General features: G+C 40.3%; 2 protein-coding genes across 5 annotated transcripts in view; one reads left to right on the forward strand and one right to left on the reverse strand.

Moving 5' to 3' along the window:
* Window positions 1–2,207, forward strand: part of INTS13 (integrator complex subunit 13) — a gene marked incomplete at its 5' end in the record, with an annotated part of 29,775 nt that extends 27,568 nt beyond the window's left edge. For all 4 annotated transcript variants that reach the window (XM_081210705.1, XM_081210706.1, XM_081210707.1 and 1 more), the window contains 2 exons: window positions 665–800; window positions 1,781–2,207. In XM_081210705.1, coding sequence (XP_081066831.1) covers window positions 665–800; window positions 1,781–1,820 — 176 coding nt within the window. In that variant the 3' untranslated portion in view covers window positions 1,821–2,207. The remainder of the gene's footprint in view (window positions 1–664; window positions 801–1,780) is intronic.
* A 2,594-nt stretch (window positions 2,208–4,801) lies between these two features.
* On the reverse strand, window positions 4,802–15,653 carry LOC308595951 (uncharacterized protein). The gene is given in 5 exon segments (XM_081210641.1): window positions 4,802–7,145; window positions 10,556–12,651; window positions 13,829–14,064; window positions 15,204–15,534; window positions 15,536–15,653. Coding segments are annotated over 5 exon segments (3,873 nt in total). The 5' UTR covers window positions 15,586–15,653; the 3' UTR covers window positions 4,802–5,985.
* Window positions 15,654–16,558: the final 905 nt, after the last annotated feature.

Raw genomic sequence — 16,558 nt, forward strand, 5'->3', positions numbered from 1 at the left:
TCTACAAAATATGACTAAGAGGTGACAGAAATAATACAACTGGCAGAGCTTTTTCACTTACAGTCAAACCTCGGTTGTCGAACTTAATCTGTTCTTGGAAACCCGTTTGGCTTCCAAAATGTGTGACAACTGAGGTGCGGCTTCTGATTGGTTGCAAGAGCTTCCTGCACCCAGCAGAAGCCACGTCAGACGTTCGGCTTCCAAAAAACGTTTGAATACAGAAGCATTTACTTCCGGGTTTTCGGCATTTGGGAGCCGAAACGTTCCAAAACAGAGCCATTCAGTAACCGAGGTTTGACTATAATTGTGAAAAATGTCTGTCCCTAGTTATGAAGTGAAATCGTTATTGTTTTGTACTTTCATTGAGAAACTAGTGTTGTGAGAAACCAGTTGGGTTGAAGAAAGTCTGGAGGCTTTGTTGTCCCTGTGATGAATTATACTGATACTTAATTTTGGATTTTGTCTCTGAATTAAATGTGGGTTGCTTTTAGATATTCTCTGGTCTGTTAGAAATGATGGTGCTATTTATCCTGGATCCACTGCTGGTGAAATATGAACAAAGGGAAAAGCTGTGTTCATGTATCTGTAACATGTATGCTGCTTGTTGTGTGAGTTTTTGAATGAAAACCATTGAATGTACTTAAATTATGTTTACCAAACCTAGGGCCAGTTTCTCTCCTGTCTTTATGGAGCAGCAGAATTAACACGGCAAATTCTAGGAAACATCAGGAATTTACTGGTCGCTTGAACTCTGTCAACAACAAAGCTGAGTTATATCAACATCTTAAAGATGAGAACGGGTTTGTACTACTAAATAGCATGTTACTTGATGTGATTTTCTTTACTAGCCAAAAACTGTCTGAATATCATACTTATAATTATATCAGTGTCATGGAATTCTACTCAGTATTGATCCAGAGCAGATTGCAGCATATAGTTAGCAGAGTAAAAACTTAAACATGTTGCAGGATTCCCAGAAAATAGACCAGAGGCAATTAATATTTGATCCAGTAGAGCTTTACTGCTACTGAAGGCAAATGAGCATAATGGTCACAAATCCAATACATTCAGGATTGGCACAATCCATAAGAAAACCAGTTGCAGCAGACTTCACTTAAGCTTACAATAACTTATAATAAGACTTACAAGAAACCTTAACACCAAACATACTATGTACAGAACACTGCACAGAAGGAAAAGAGATAGAAAGAGAAAGTGAAACCCAGACTCCCATCTGGCCTATTTTTATAGTCAACATGACCTTGACAGAAGAGATAAGAGAACCAGTTTAAACCAGCTGTACTCAGCTTCTCTGAAGGTATAACCCAAACATCATGAACTTTCTGCTTGCTTCTTTCACATAGAGAAACTTCCAGAACCCTCTTGAATTAATTAGAATAGGAAAGATCTCTACACATCAGATCAATAGTTTCTGCACCAAGAAATGCAAACTGACAATCAGAAATAGGGTTTTAGTAAGCAAAACAAAATTGGAGTAAGCAAACTTGTTTTCCTCAGTTTATCTTGTTCTTCAGCAGTCTCAAAATAATGATGAAAGCTTAAGAGACACGCGTGTTATTTTGGCAATTAGTTATGCATGCAGTTGGGTCAGGTTTAGTCTAGGAATAAATAAAGCATAAATATTTTTGAAACGTACTAATCGATTTCGTTGTAAATAGAAAAATCTGGGGCGGGGGAATGCCAATTTTTTTTAAAAAAAATAATTGCAAGAATGTTCTTAAGGCAAAATTTATTTGTTTGTTTATTTGCTTTGTTTCAGAATGGAAACAACAGAAAATGGGAAAGCCAGCCGGCAGTGAAAATGGAATCTAAGAATTATATTTTGTTATGTTGCATAAACATTTTATTCTTGATTCAAATTGATTCAAACTTCAGTTGCTTTTTGTTTTTCCCCTATTTTTAGCACTTTTCTATAAAAATAGAAAATCTCAATATTATATTAAATGTGTAAATCATTTGTCCCAAATCCGTTTTTACTCTAGGATCAAATAAAGCAAGACTTCATTTCAAACTAATAGTAAGGTCTTTGTAAAAAAATGAATTTTAAAATGTTTTTGATTCCCTCTGGAGAAACACGGTATTTTTTTTTACCTGGGTTTTGTTTTCAGGTGTGCTTTTAGATACATTAACATTTTTTAGGAGATTGTACTTTAGGAGAGTGCTGCATAAAGACATTTGTTGTTGGACACAGTGTCTTGGTTTTAATGACAGAACAGTGATAAACTGTCTGGGTATGTTATAGAGCAACGATGGGCTCTTAATTCCATTAAAGAAGGGGCAGTTGAGGGTAACAGAGACCTGTCCCACACTTGTTTTGAGGCTAAAAAGATTATAAAGCACATTCCGTAAATAAAATGCTATCTAAAATGCTGAACTGCTTATACCCGTCCTAGATAATAAGAAATACAGTGGTGCCTCGCAAGACAAAAAACTCGCTAGACGAAAGGGTTTTTTGTTTTTTTTGAGCTGCTTCGCAAGACGATTTTCCCTGTGGGCTTGCTTCGCAAGACGGAAATGTCTTGCAAGTTTGTTTCCTTTTTCTTAACACCGTTAATACAGTTGCGACTTGACTCCGAGGAGCAACTCATAGAACGCGGTGTGGTAGCCTTTTTTGAGGTTTTTAAAGACTTTGGTGATTTTTGAAGCTTTTACAAAACTTTCCCGACACCGTGCTTCGCAAGACGAAAAAAATCGCAAGACGACAAAACTCGCGGAACGAATTAATTTCGTCTCGCGAGGCACCACTGTAAAGATTTAAGTATGATTGTCCTTGATCAGTTGCTTGGGTTAGTGTATGCAATTTAAACAGGTATTGCTATAGACGGGGCTGCAGATAATCTTTTGTGTATTGAATGGCACAAGAAACCTAAATCTAAACTGGGCTATACAGAAAGACAGGCTGCAGCTGTTTTCATTAGCAACATGGCTACAGGGTGTTTGTACAGTCCAGTCCACACTGGCCTCTCTCCATTAGTTCTCTTACTGCATAGTGGATATGAAGGCTGATACATTAAGTAAAACCCTGTTGCAAAGGGGAATAGACACCCTGCCAACTACAGTGGTGCCCCGCAAGACGAATGCCTCACAAGACGAAAAACTCGCTAGACGAAAGGGTTTTTCGGTTTTGCGTTGCTTCGCTAGACGAACTTCCCTATGGGCTTGCTTCGCAAGACGAAAACGTCTTGCGCTTTTTTTAAAAAGCCGCTTGAAGAGGCGCAGTTGCGACGGACCGTGCTTCGCAAGACGAAAAACATCGCAAGACGAAAAGACTCGCGGAACGAATTATTTTCGTCTTGCGAGGCACCACTGTATCACAGCTAATACCTGAGATCAAAACAGTTACAGAAGGGGAAGTAGCCCTGCAACACTGTTAAAGCTATAAAGATAGCATTCTTTTGTGCTTTGTATACAAAGATAGTATTCTTGATTGCAACTCCGTATTGGCCAGCACAGCTTTTGAATTGTGGGGTGATGGGAGAGGGAAGCATGCGAACAATTGTTTAAGAATAAACTTGGTTTTTCAGAAAAATATGTTATATGTCTAATAAGCCAATTTTTTGTTGGTGACGTTTATTCCTAAATTAAAACCGCTCCCTGTTGTTTCAGCTACTTTTTGCTGGTTGTTAAAAGCACTTGGTCGAGCCAAAAATCAACACTCTGGCTCCTTCCTGGATTTTGAGCTCAGACACTAATCCCCCTTCTGAATTTGGCATCAAATTTGATTCTTTGACTAGCAGCCATTTCAGCATGTTAAATTAAATTGTAATCTATTATTCAGAAATAGGCCATGGTTCAGATATATAAAAACAAACTTCTTAGATGGGAAATGATTTCTGGTCCCAAATTGTGTGGGTGTGGCTTTGATTTAATTGTTAAGGTGTATTTGGTGTTAAGGTGTTTGTCAGCTTTTTACCTGCTTGTGTGTTGGGAGTAAAGGGGATGTTTGGTTCCAAGATAGCATAATGGAGTTCAGTGAAGGCACTCAGAAATATTTCTAATTAGGCTGAGCAATCCTATATTAATCATTTAGCATTTTAGGCATGCCTGCTTTACTGGGATGGTATAAGAATGATTAAATGGAAGGCATTGCCCTTTTCAGTTCTTACCTTAGATTACCCTTCAAGTCTTAAGCAACCTGGAAATTATTTAAAAAACATGTGAAGTAAAACAATATTCTGCTCTGGTCAGACCTCACCTGGAGTACTGTGTCCAGTTCTGGGCACCACAATTCAAGAAGGACACTGACAAACTGGAACGTGTCCAGAGGAGGGCAACCAAAATGGTCAAAGGCCTGGAAATGATGCCTTATGAGGAACGGCTAAGGGAGCTGGGCATGTTTAGCCTGGAGAAGAGGAGGTTAAGGGGTGATATGATAGCCATGTTCAAATATAGAAAATGATGTCACATAGAGGAGGGAGAAAGGTTGTTTTCTGCTGCTCCAGAGAAGCGGACACGGAGCAATGGATCCAAACTACAAGAAAGAAGATTCCACCTAAACATTAGGAAGAACTTCCTGACAGTAAGAGCTGTTTGACAGTGGAATTTGCTGCCAAGGAGTGTGGTGGAGTCTCCTACTTTGGAGGTCTTTAAGCAGAGGCTTGACAACCATATGTCAGGAGTGCTCTGATGGTGTTTCCTGCTTGGCAGGGGGTTGGACTCAATGGCCCTTGTGGTCTCTTCCAACTCTATGATTCTATGATTCCTTACTTATAACACCTTTAAATTAATACTTTCAAAACTGATAACATTGGTTTTGGGGAACCTGTGGCAGTCATAGCACAAGAAAAGACCAAGTCTGGCCTGCTCCTGTGCTTCTAAAAGCAGACATTAGGACTGCATTGGTGAGGAAGCTGTGGCCTTCTAGTTGTTGGAGTCATGGCTCCCAGCAGCCCCCAGACAGCACAGTGAGTTGTTCCACAACAGCTGACGGGCCACAGGTTCTCCATCTCAGCAGTAATCTGAATCTTTAATGGCTTTGAGAGAGTAAACGTCTGCTAATGTCTACAGAGCAAGTTGCTGCACATGAAGCTAATAAGAAGTTAATTTCTTTTATTTATTGCATTTTATTATCAGCACAAGGTGGCTTGCATGGCTCTCGCCACCTCAGTATTATCCTTGCAATAACCCTGTGAGGTCGGCAGGCGAAGAGTTTTATGACTCACCCAAGACCACCCAGTGAGCTTAATGCCCAACTGGGGATTTGAACTCTGGTCTCTGGTCTCTGCTGTATTTCTTTGACACCATCTAGGCAAGAGAAAACAGTTAATGCCTACAGCATGCATCATGTTACAGCTTATTTAAAGGACTGGGTCTTAAGTGACATGGTTTCTTTCTTCCTGTTCCCTCAATCACATGTAAAAATTACATCAGAAGAAAGCAATTGTGTGGAAAAGTCTGTTACACTCACGTTGGATGAGAGGAGGCAATATTGGCATAGTTCTTCCCGTGCGACAATTTTATATTCTTAAGTTTACTAGATTGACATGGGATGGATGAAGCCATGGAACAGCAGCTGCCACACTATTCCCATCATAAAAAAACTGACACTTTAAAAAAGGATTTCCTGGCTTTGATTCATAACATTTAAGTGTTCTGCCAATAACTATCTACAGAAATTTTAAGAAAATAACATAATCATTAACACATCTACAGTACCACTGGGAATACTGTTTTATTGTCCCAGGGAGTATATAAGAGTTTATAAAGCAGGTGGAAGTGGTGGTGTTTCTCATTGTTATTGGTGTCCTTGCCTGTGAAAAAGCAGCTTGTGTTTTTTCTAGGCTTTCTGTACATGGCAGATTTTTGTGTTTACAATAAACACATTGCCTTATGTCGTAGGATTTTGTATCTAAACCTGTTGTACTTGGCATTTCTTTAGCTTCTTTGATAATATATCATCATTAATAATTCCTATATAATTCTGTATAAGAATGAAAAAAATCTGCCCCTCCCAGAATAGCATTCTCAGTATAGGCTAGCTTTGGGATAATACCTTCTGGGACTAGTATCCTGGTGAGTCTCACTAGGTTCTTGCATTCCATAAAATGGTGGTAGTCTGTATTTGGGTGGTGGAGGTAGACCTGAGGCAACAAGATTTCTGTTTGTTCTGTAGATATGCTGAGGGGAAGGTGTTGGAACAGGCAACCATAACTGAGCTGATGGTGGGCTCTCTTGTTCAAGCATTGGTGACTTCCGGGATTTCAGCATATCCATTTCCAAATCAGTGTAGCTGAAGAAGGGTCTTCCATGAGATGTTGTAGATTGTAATCCAGTTATTTTCTTGGGATGTCTACAGCAGTGGAAGGCAACTGTCAGAATCACTATAATTGTAATGCATACACTTATTAACAAGGAAGTAAAAATGTTTCTTATCCAGCAATGGTTGTCAAATGTAGCTAAGGTGCTGTTTGATATCAGGGATTCATTCACTGGTTTTGTGATTGGTGAGCAGATTCCACCAAAAGCAACTTCTTCAATTCGATCAATTTTGTAGGCTGGCAACATTGCCTCAACAAAATGTGGATTTATATTTCCACCAGGTACTCTTAGTTTCCTCAGCACACCCTGGATTTCATCCCTTGCACATCCACTGGCCCTTGTGCAGAAACAGCTGTTGTACCAGGTGATCACAGTGGACCCGGGTTTGAGATCAAGCAGTGTCATATTGCCAGGACAGCCAGAAATCAAATACTTGGAAAGCTTCTCAAAAAACAAGTTAACTCTATCCCTGTCTCTCAGAAAGGAGTGGTAACTATTTTTTGTTCTTATGGTATAAGTATGACATGGGATAGCGGTTGGCCTGAGTAGTGCAATTGTGAGGGTATCAGATGTCTTCAGCCCTCCTGAATCGGTGGCAAAGAGTAAAAATTCCTGAGGTGAATACTGAAAATCGTGATCAAGTGGGTAACCATACATGGTTCGATAATCTGAATTAAACTGCAACCAGCTTTCCGAACCTGTTGGTGAACCATCGGCTGGGTTTATTTCAAGGGTCAGCTGAGTTGTATCTCCATCTTCCTGGTCATAAAATGTGTCTGGAGGTACTGAAAAGGAAAAATTGTGTCCAATTGTTGCTGTTATCCACTTAATGGCATTAACAACTCTTGGGGAGGTGTTTATTGGACCTACATAGGAGTGAAGGTAACAGAGAGGAAATATAAAAACCAAGTTTTCAGAAGTCTGACAAAAAATGACAAGAGGAATTTGTAAAATGTTTATGTCAATTTATCTCACAGAATTTTTCTGAGATAGGCCCTAGTGTCTCACCCCCACTAAGACAGCTGACCTCTTGCTTCAGGTAGATCATCCCAGGTGTAATTCTGGCCAGTTCAATTCTGCTGCATCCCCACCATAGAATTATAGAATCTTAGAGTTGGAAGGGACTCAAGGGTCATCTAGTCCAACCCCCTGCAGTGCAGGAATCTCAGCTAAAGCATCCATGACAGATGGCCATCCAGCCTCTGCTTTAAAACCTTCAAGGAAGGAGAGTCCACCACCTCCTGAGGGAGACTGTTCTACTGTTCAACAGCTCTTATTGTCAGGAAGTTCTTCCTGATTTTTAGTTAGAATCTCCTTTCTTGTAACTTGAAGCCATTGGGTCAAGTCCTACGCTCCAGAGCAGGAGAAAACAAGCTTCTTCCATGTCACAGTCCTTTAGATATTTGAAGGTGGCTATCTTATCTCCCCTCAGTCTCCTCTTTTCCAGGCTAAACACACCCAGCTCCCCATAATGCTTGGCTTCTGGACCCTTGATTATACTAGTTGCCCCCCTCTGCACACGTTCCAGCTTCTCAACATCCTTCTTAAACTGAGATACTCAGAACTGGACACAATATTCCAGGTGTGGTCTAACCAAGGCAGAATAGAGTGGTACTCTGACTTCCCCTGGTGTGGACACCGTACTTTTGTTGATGCAGCCTAGAATAGCATTCACTTTTTTTTGCTGCTGCATCACACTGTTGACTCATGTTAAGTTTGTGGTCCACCAAGGTCCCTAGATCCTTTTTACATGTACTGCTAGTAAGCCAGGTGTCCCCCACCCTATATTTGTTCATCTGGTTCTTCCTGCCTAAGTACAGAACCTGACATTTGTCCCTATTGTTAGCTTGTGCCCAATTCTCCAGTCTGTTAAGGTCATTTTGAATTTTGATTCTGTCTTTTGCTGCATTAGCTACCCTTCCCAGTTTTTGTCATCTGCAAATTTGATTAGCATCACCTCAGTTTCTTCATCCAAGTAAATATGTTGAACAATGGGCCCAGGACAGAACCCTGTGGCACCCCCTTGTGACTTTTTCCCAGGGTGACGAGGAACCATTAATGAATATTTTTTGTGTTCGGTCAGTCAACCAGCTACAAATCCACCTAATACTTCAACCCACATTTTACCAGCTTCCTCATGGGAATATTGTGGAGGACATTGCCAAAAGCCTTACTGAAGTCATGGCATTCCCCATATCCACCAAGTTTGTAATTCCATCAAAAAAAGAAATCAGATTGGTCTGGCATGAGTTATTTTTGAGAAACCCATGCTGGGTCTTAGTAATCACAGCATCCTTTTCTAAATGCTTACAGACCGACTGTTGAATTATCTATTCTAGGACCTTTCCTGGTCAAGTTCACCAGTCGGTAGTTACATTTTCGAAGATGGTGACAACATTTGCCTGTCTCCAATCTGCAGGGACCTCACCTGTTCTCCAAGATTTCTCAAAGATCATAGACAAAGGCACTGAGGTTACATCCACAACTCCTTTAGTACCCTTGGATGCAGCCCTGGAGATTTGAATTCATTTAAAGTAGCTAGGGGCCACAGCTCCCTCCTCATTTATTCTGTTATCACCAGGTTGTGCATCGCTTTCCTTTTGAGTGAAGACAGAGGCAAAGTAGGTGATGTTTGAAGTATATGATGTCCTCTCAAAGAAACCTGGGAGCTAATTTCTTAAGGATTCTGGGAATTGTAGCTCTGTGAGGGGTAAACTACAGTTCCCAGGATTCTTTGGGGGGGGAGCCATGTGTTTTAAAACAGGTGTGTGTGCAGCCTTACTCTCCCTTGAAGGAAGTCTTCTCACTAGGATCCCTACACCTATCACGGGACAGACACCTGGGTGCTGTGCTTGAGGGAGGGGGCTGGATGATTGTTCGGTGTTTAAGGGCCACTAAAGCCCAAAGACTCACAAAACATAACAATTATGGGAGTTTTGTGACAATCTTCCATGCTTCCTTTTGTTTCCAAACCACTTCTCACTGCTCAACACACATTGCACCCTTTACACTGTTGTACAATATCATCATTCTAGCCCCTACCAAAAAATGCAAATTATGGAGAAGGTGGGGGACTGGGGGGGGGGGAATATATGAAAAAATTGTTGCCCTGTTAGTTCAGCGTATGACTGAATTGTAAACTGACTACAGACAGTTGACAGAAATGTGAAACAAACATAACTAAGCATTTCACTTGAACTGAGAGAAGAAAGCTTTTGCTTATTCAAGGTAATTGGTTTTATTACAGTAATGCTGCCACAAGTTCAAATCAGCCATGAAATGGGTAAAATAATTTGAAAGTATACAACAGATGGGGAGTGACTTGCTAACATCTGAGGTGACATGAGAATGGATGTGTATTTACTGCTCCTCATCTTGTCTGAATGCCAGGGCATTAAGCACACACTTAATAAAACCATGAAAACAATTTAAGCATAATTAAAAATCATATTAAACTGGTAAAAAATAGCTTCAGTGTCAAAAACAGTCGTTAGTCATGAAACCTCCAAACATCTCTGTGTGTAAACCTATGTGTTATGTGTCATCTTGACAGCTATTCCCCCTGAAAGGCCTGAGGTGTAGCAGCTGAGGAGGAATGGTCCCATTTGTACCACACATGGAGACTAATCAGCTGCTGTGTGAGAGAGAAGCCTCACCTTGTGTTGGCCCAAAGGCAAGAGTTGCACCCTATTTATCCTAAGCTCTTGGGAGACTTTACTTGGGAGACTAAAAAGCATGGGGTGGGGTGTGGGTCTCTTACTCCTTTTTGTGGCAACTGTTAATATTGCTAGTTTTCCTAATTTTATTTTTGTTTGTTTAAAATGTTATTGGACAACTGTTAATTACTAAGGTTATTTGGGCCAAACCCCTGAAAATTAGTTAGAATGGGAGTTGTTGTGAGTGCCCCTTAATTCTTTGAACTAGGGCACACTTCTGAATATTTCTCATTGTCTAGAATTTTAAGTCTAGAATGTTCCTTTTAGCTAAGTACCTTTTAACCCTTTAGCTTGGGAATGCTTCCTTCTTACTGCCCTTCTATATGGTCATATTATTTGGCTGCCATATTATTTGGCTTGCTTATTGTCTTTTGCTTACTTATTAAACTATACTGTACATTTTGTTCTTTTATTATGCTAGTCATGGGGGGGGAGGGCTTTTGGTCAAAAGGAGGTATATACATAAATTGAGGTTGTAGCAGTAGTAACAATACTAATGAAACCTGGTGTGAGTTACTCACATTGGATCAAAATTTGACGCACCAATATTAATAGCTTACCTTGGTATAAAGTAGTGACATAGAATCCAGTTTGTTTGGACATATCTTTATTGGAAGTAATAGTTGACTTTTCCAACAGTTCTAAAGTTAAGTCCCTGGTAATTTGGAAGTTAATTTTGGTTCCAAATGAGCTATCCAAGCTTAGATCACTTGTGTCTAGTTGTAAAGCATCAAAGCATGGCTTGTGAGTTCTAACAGCATTACTGTCATAGGAGCCAATTTCATCTGTAGAAAAAGATAACTTGGGGGTGCCAGCAAATTCTGTAGACCAGGTAGGCAGCAAAGCATCATAAGAATAACACTCTGATGATTGGCTCATTTTATAAGATGGGTCACCTTCATGGAATCTGCTGCTTGAAACTGAAGCACTGGATGATGCATCATAAATTAAATGTTGTGTTTCCCACAGGAGAGCGTCCATCTGGGATGTGGTAGGAGCTAATAGTTTGGTTTTTGAAATTAAAAGTTTGTCTGTCTCTTGAACAGTCATAAAAGACTCTGATGCAAGTGTGTATATTTTAATTACCTGTTGGCTAACCTGTGTCCTTTCAGATAAAATTTCCCCCATTGGTATCATATTACTATGTCCAAATGATACAGGGAATTCTGCCGGTGTTGATAATGATAAAGAGGGAGCCATTGCTGGACTGTTGCTTGTTCTTGATAGAAATCCAAAGTGTAGTGAATGAACAAATGAGGATATCCTGAATTGCTGACTGCTATGCATTGCCAAAGCTGAAGCATTGTTACTGTAATAGAACTGAGACGGACTTGTGTTGACCGGCAGTCTAAATTTGTGGACGGAAACACCACTTATGCCTAGTGATGTAATACCAATCAAACTGAAGCCTATATTCCTGCTGGGCACATCAATCAGCGTTGTAGCTTGTGGTAAAGACATAAATGACTCTGAGGCATGTTTGTTGTTGCTGAGTAGGTCTTGAATCTCGTAGCTACCATCTGATGAGAGCAAAGAAACTACAACATTGGAAAATAGGACTCTAGATGATGCTCTTAAATTCATCAGTGTTGATATGGATGGTAGAGGAAGATTTGCAACATATATGGTGTCTTTAGATAGTAATCCAGATGCTGTTAGCTGTGCATAAGGGTCTGTATAATCGAGACTTCTTGTTAATTCCTCTGAGTATGCTAGCGATGCTGTTCTAGAAGCAGTTACGTCTGGTGAAACTGAAGTTTCCATGTTGTGAGCAGGTAGTGAGATCTGGGTTTTACTCATTGGCACAGAAAAATCTAAAAAATAGAGTGTGGAACTGTCCTTTGGCTTGGATTTTTTAGGCACAGAATACATATTTTGTTGTGGCACTTGAGACTGTAGTTCCTCCAATATTGTTGGTGTTCTGGAAGCCACTTTACCCTCAAATTCTGTTGATGGTGATACCAGAGAAGGTGAAAGTTCAGAAGAAAGCGACTGGAAAAAGCCAGATACTTGTGTTTTAATCTGACCATTCAGTAACATTTGAATGTCCATGGACCCCAAGGCATCCATGTAAGTGGGAATAACTTCTTTTACAGCTTCATACAAAAGTGATGAACTTTCACTAGGTATTATAGCAGACTGTGTGTATACCATAGTAGTTGACAAAATTGTTAAAGACTCTATTTTGGTTGGTCTCAGTACGAGTCCAGGGGTGGCCATTAATTGCCTCCTCTGCCGCTTTCCTAAATGATTTTTTCCATTGCCTTCTTTTTTAAGTATTCTCCAGCCAGCAATTTCATACCCCAGCAGCTGTGAGAGATGGTTTGACACTACATTGTGTTGTAGAATTTGTACTAATTCATAAAGCATAGTGAACACTCCAAACCCAACTGGCCAGTGGATTCCAACACAATGCTTTTTCATAGTGTTGAGGTATTGAATGTCTTCAGCTAATATGGTTAGATTCCAATAGTGTTTATTAAATGGGCTTTCAAATGAAGCAAGTGTCAATGAGGAGGGATGCAAATGGAGATAGTCTGCCATGGTGCAAACTAGATCTAGTCGCTTTTGGATTTCTAAATAATTTTCTGTATGAATTATAATCTCAGCAAAGGTGACCGACATTCCCCTTTCACACAGTGCTGCAGAACAGATACTGAAAGCCCCAAAACATGTGCTATTAAAATAATTTGGCGTTAAAAAGGGTTATCTTACTTATTTAGAAAAAAACATATAAACAGCATAATAATAAATCTCTGAACAGTACAGTATACATAAAGCAAAATATGCAGATCAAGTCAGCGAAATGTAAAATTGAATGGTAGATTATCTATCTGAATAAGCTTGTTGAAATAAAGTTTGTAGTGGGTGTCTAAATTAATATAGTGAGGGTCCCTGCCTAATGTTAATAGGAAGGGAGTTATTAGGCATAGGTGTTGTCATACTGAAAAACTGACTCCTTACAACTGTGGAATGATTATTATACGCACTTGTAATAATGCAAGCTCTGTAGATCAAAGTGGCATAAAGGGCAAGGGAATCATTTGAGCAAACTGTCCCCAAGCTGTTAAAGGCTTTAGGCACCAATAGAAAACCCCTGAACTTGGGCCGGGAACAGGTCAGCAGCCAGTGCAGACCTTTGTGCAGAGGTGTAAATATGCTCTTGTCTTATTCCTGCAGCAGTAGTGTTTCAGCACTCTGCACTAACTGCAGTTTCTGAACCAATTGCAAGAGAAGCCCCATTGCAGTAATTACTGCATTGCAGTAATCTAAACCTGAAGTTACCAGTGCCTGGACTACTGTGGTCAAGTTATCCTGGTCCACAAACAACCCAAGCTGGAAAAGGCACTCCTAGTCAGCTGGCAGAGTGCTTTTCACCCCCTGGCAGTTATTCTAAGGGATGCCAAGGGCACTTATTTTATCTCTAATGTTATTTAATAACTATATGAAATGTGTCTTTCTGTTTGAGGAAAGGGCTTGGATCTAGCAGAGGTTTTCTGAACAGAAGTGAAGGGAGGGGATTTATTTCCCCCCTGGTTTCCTGCAGTCATCTGTGCTGCTTCTCACTCTTTCAGAGGGTCTCCCAACCCTCCAGAGCAGATGGCAGGTATAGGGGGCTGCAGGGAGAAGGAGGAGATGAGACCTAAGAGGGCCTTGTTTTGCTGATGGAACCTTGAATCCAACCTGTGTCTTTTTCCAACTTTGTTCTGAATATGTTACACACACACACACACACACACACACACACACACACACACACACTTGCACATAGTTCAGAATAAATGAAACAATTTAATCAAATGTATTCCTTTTTGGAAATCACTGCAACTTACCTGTTATGCTGTTGGTCTGTGACCACTTCCTTTTCATGGACAAGAGCATCATTGTGAACATGAATTGCAAAGTTTGCACCAGCTGTTGGTGTTTTCCAGCCACAAGGCTCTCCATATGCAACTATAGTTAGATGGTATTCTCCACTCTCCTCCACCATTGGCAGTCCTTGAAGAGTATTTGTGTTAGGGTTATATTCCAGCCACATTGGTAAAGCTGAACCACTAGCCAGAGTAACCTGTTTAATTATAAAAAAGATGTGGGCACAGGAGATGGAATGTAGTATAATCAAAATAATGAATAATAAAAAATATATTGTTTCCACAATCATCATATTAGATGCAACAGGGCTGTTTGTTTCAGATTCGTAAGATGTATATATATATATATATTGGGTACTCTCTTAATTTGCCTGTTGTATGGACCTGCAGATGACTGTCCGAACAGTGGATGGTGATGGGCGAATCCTGATTTTCACACTACAGCAGGACAACTAATACTGGTCTTTCACAGCCAGCTATTTCCTACTCATTAGCTCCCATTCAGGAAACACCTACCAGTCATTCTGGTCAATAACAAGCAATTTCTAGAACAAAGGAAGATTGCCCAGTCCCCAAAATACTCTGAACAACTAGAAGTTAGATTTTTCACAGCCAAACTAGATGTATTGTGAGCAGACCATCAAATAGTCATAAAGGGAAGAATATGAGTTGATTTCAAATGTTTCCCCCACCATTTTACAGTTTTCAAACTCTGCCAGTTTTGTTTAAAAAGCGCACCAGCAGAGGTCAGGTGCTTCCTCATCAGAAGTCAGAGTTACCACATCTAGTTCTACCTTAAGATGTGGTTGTTTAGACAACTCACCTGAAGCAACCTGTGTTGCAGGGCTGCCATTTCAGATTTTACACACGGGAGCGCAAGTTTCTCAGCAAGATGTAAAGGAACACTCTTAGATATAATTAAGATACCGGTACTTATAAGGAAGCGAGCCTCAGGGAACACTGTGGGCTTTATTCCAAGTATGCATTTGTGAGATAAGAATCATGCTGATAATTGCTAAAAAGCTGCATATTTTAGAAGCAGTTGTTATAATTTTGTATTTATACCTCATAAAAACTACATTGGTGTTATTGACACAAGTCAAACAACCACTGAATTAATTAGAACAATACTAATTCACTGTGCATAACCAACAGGTTGACCAAAAATATAGGTGTTCCTGTGGTATACACATACAGGGAGAAATAACTCCCGTTTCCCTCTTTAAAGGGCATCCATCCCCTGCTGTTTTCCTGCAGCATATTTTACAACTGAACAAAACCATTTCAATACTGTGACTGGTACCAGACAGAATTATTGCCAGCAATGCTACATTACCTTGTAGTGAGTTATTTTCCCTTGGAAAGCAAATGGTGTTATGGGATAAGAAAAAACTCTCCCCGCAACTGCTCTTGCATCTTGAACTCCTTGCAAGGCCTGTATTTCTTCACATGTCCTATGCAGCATTTCCTTGGCAACAGCAGCCGGCCTGATGGTGGTGAGATAGACCAGGGTGAGGAGCAAGGAGAGAGCCATCGGAATTTGCCTCTGCAGCAGCAGCAAAGTGGCACCTGAGGAAAGACAAATGTCTGAAGCAGCCATTCTTAGATAGGCTGTGTAATAATCAAGGAAGGTGGATGTGGTTGTCTCATCACAAAGGTCAGAACTAGAAAAATAAAGCATTGTTAAAATTAACAAGGCAGGAACATTTGAAACCCATACAAGACTTACATAAGGTTTCTTTACTTGAGAATCATCCTTAAGAGATTATGATGGTGTTTCCCCAGTTCATCTCTCTTGTAATGACGAAGAAGGCCAGTTTGGTATCTAGGAGATGAAATGCTATACCAGGGCTCCCTGAGGGGGGTCTTCAACTGGCAGCTTAAAAACAAAACGAACAATCAAAAATCCTCAAGTCAGTTTAGTTTAGCTGTTGACTGCCAATGATTTTTTGTATGTGATTCAGACTAGACATAAACTCAGCCTGAGCAAGTAAAATAAATCAGCCCTTTAATGTTAAGTAAAGGTAAAGGACTCCTGGATGGTTAAGGACAGTCAAATTTGACTCTGGAGTGCGGTACTCATCTCCGCTTTCAGGCTGAGAGAGCCGGTCTTTGTCTGCAAACAGCTTTTCCGGGTCATGTGACCAGCATGAGTAAACTACTTCTGGCACATGCAACACTGTGATGAGTGCCAGAGCGAATGGAAATGCAGTTTACCTTCCCGCCACCACAGTACCTCTTTATCTAGAGATGCGGGTGGCACTCTGGTTTAAACCACTAAGCCTCTTGGGCTCCTGTTGCTTTGTCCCAGCTCCTGCCAGCCTAGCAGTTCTAGAGCATACCAGCGTGATTCATTTTTACGAGATTTGATAATCCCAAGAAAAAAGGAAAACCACCCAAAATGAAACAAAGCTACCAGAAATGTCTAATGAGTATTACCACCAGAATGCAAAAACAATAAAACTTCTCAAAAGAAGCAATAAAGCAAAGGTGCAAAAAACAAGGCAAACCAATGGAAAAGAAATGAAACCAGCAGAAGACGAACCCCAAATGAGGCACATTCACCAGAAACCCAAGAACCAGTGAAAACGAATATGCTAAGTGTTGGTTAATTTCGGGGTTTGTAGTGATTTTGGACTCCCACAAGTTGCCTGCTTATTGGGTTTCTGGTTGTCTTTTTATATTAGTTTC

Source organism: Podarcis bocagei (genome assembly GCF_964188305.1).
Source record: "Podarcis bocagei genome assembly, chromosome: 10".
NCBI lineage: Eukaryota > Metazoa > Chordata > Lepidosauria > Squamata > Lacertidae > Podarcis > Podarcis bocagei.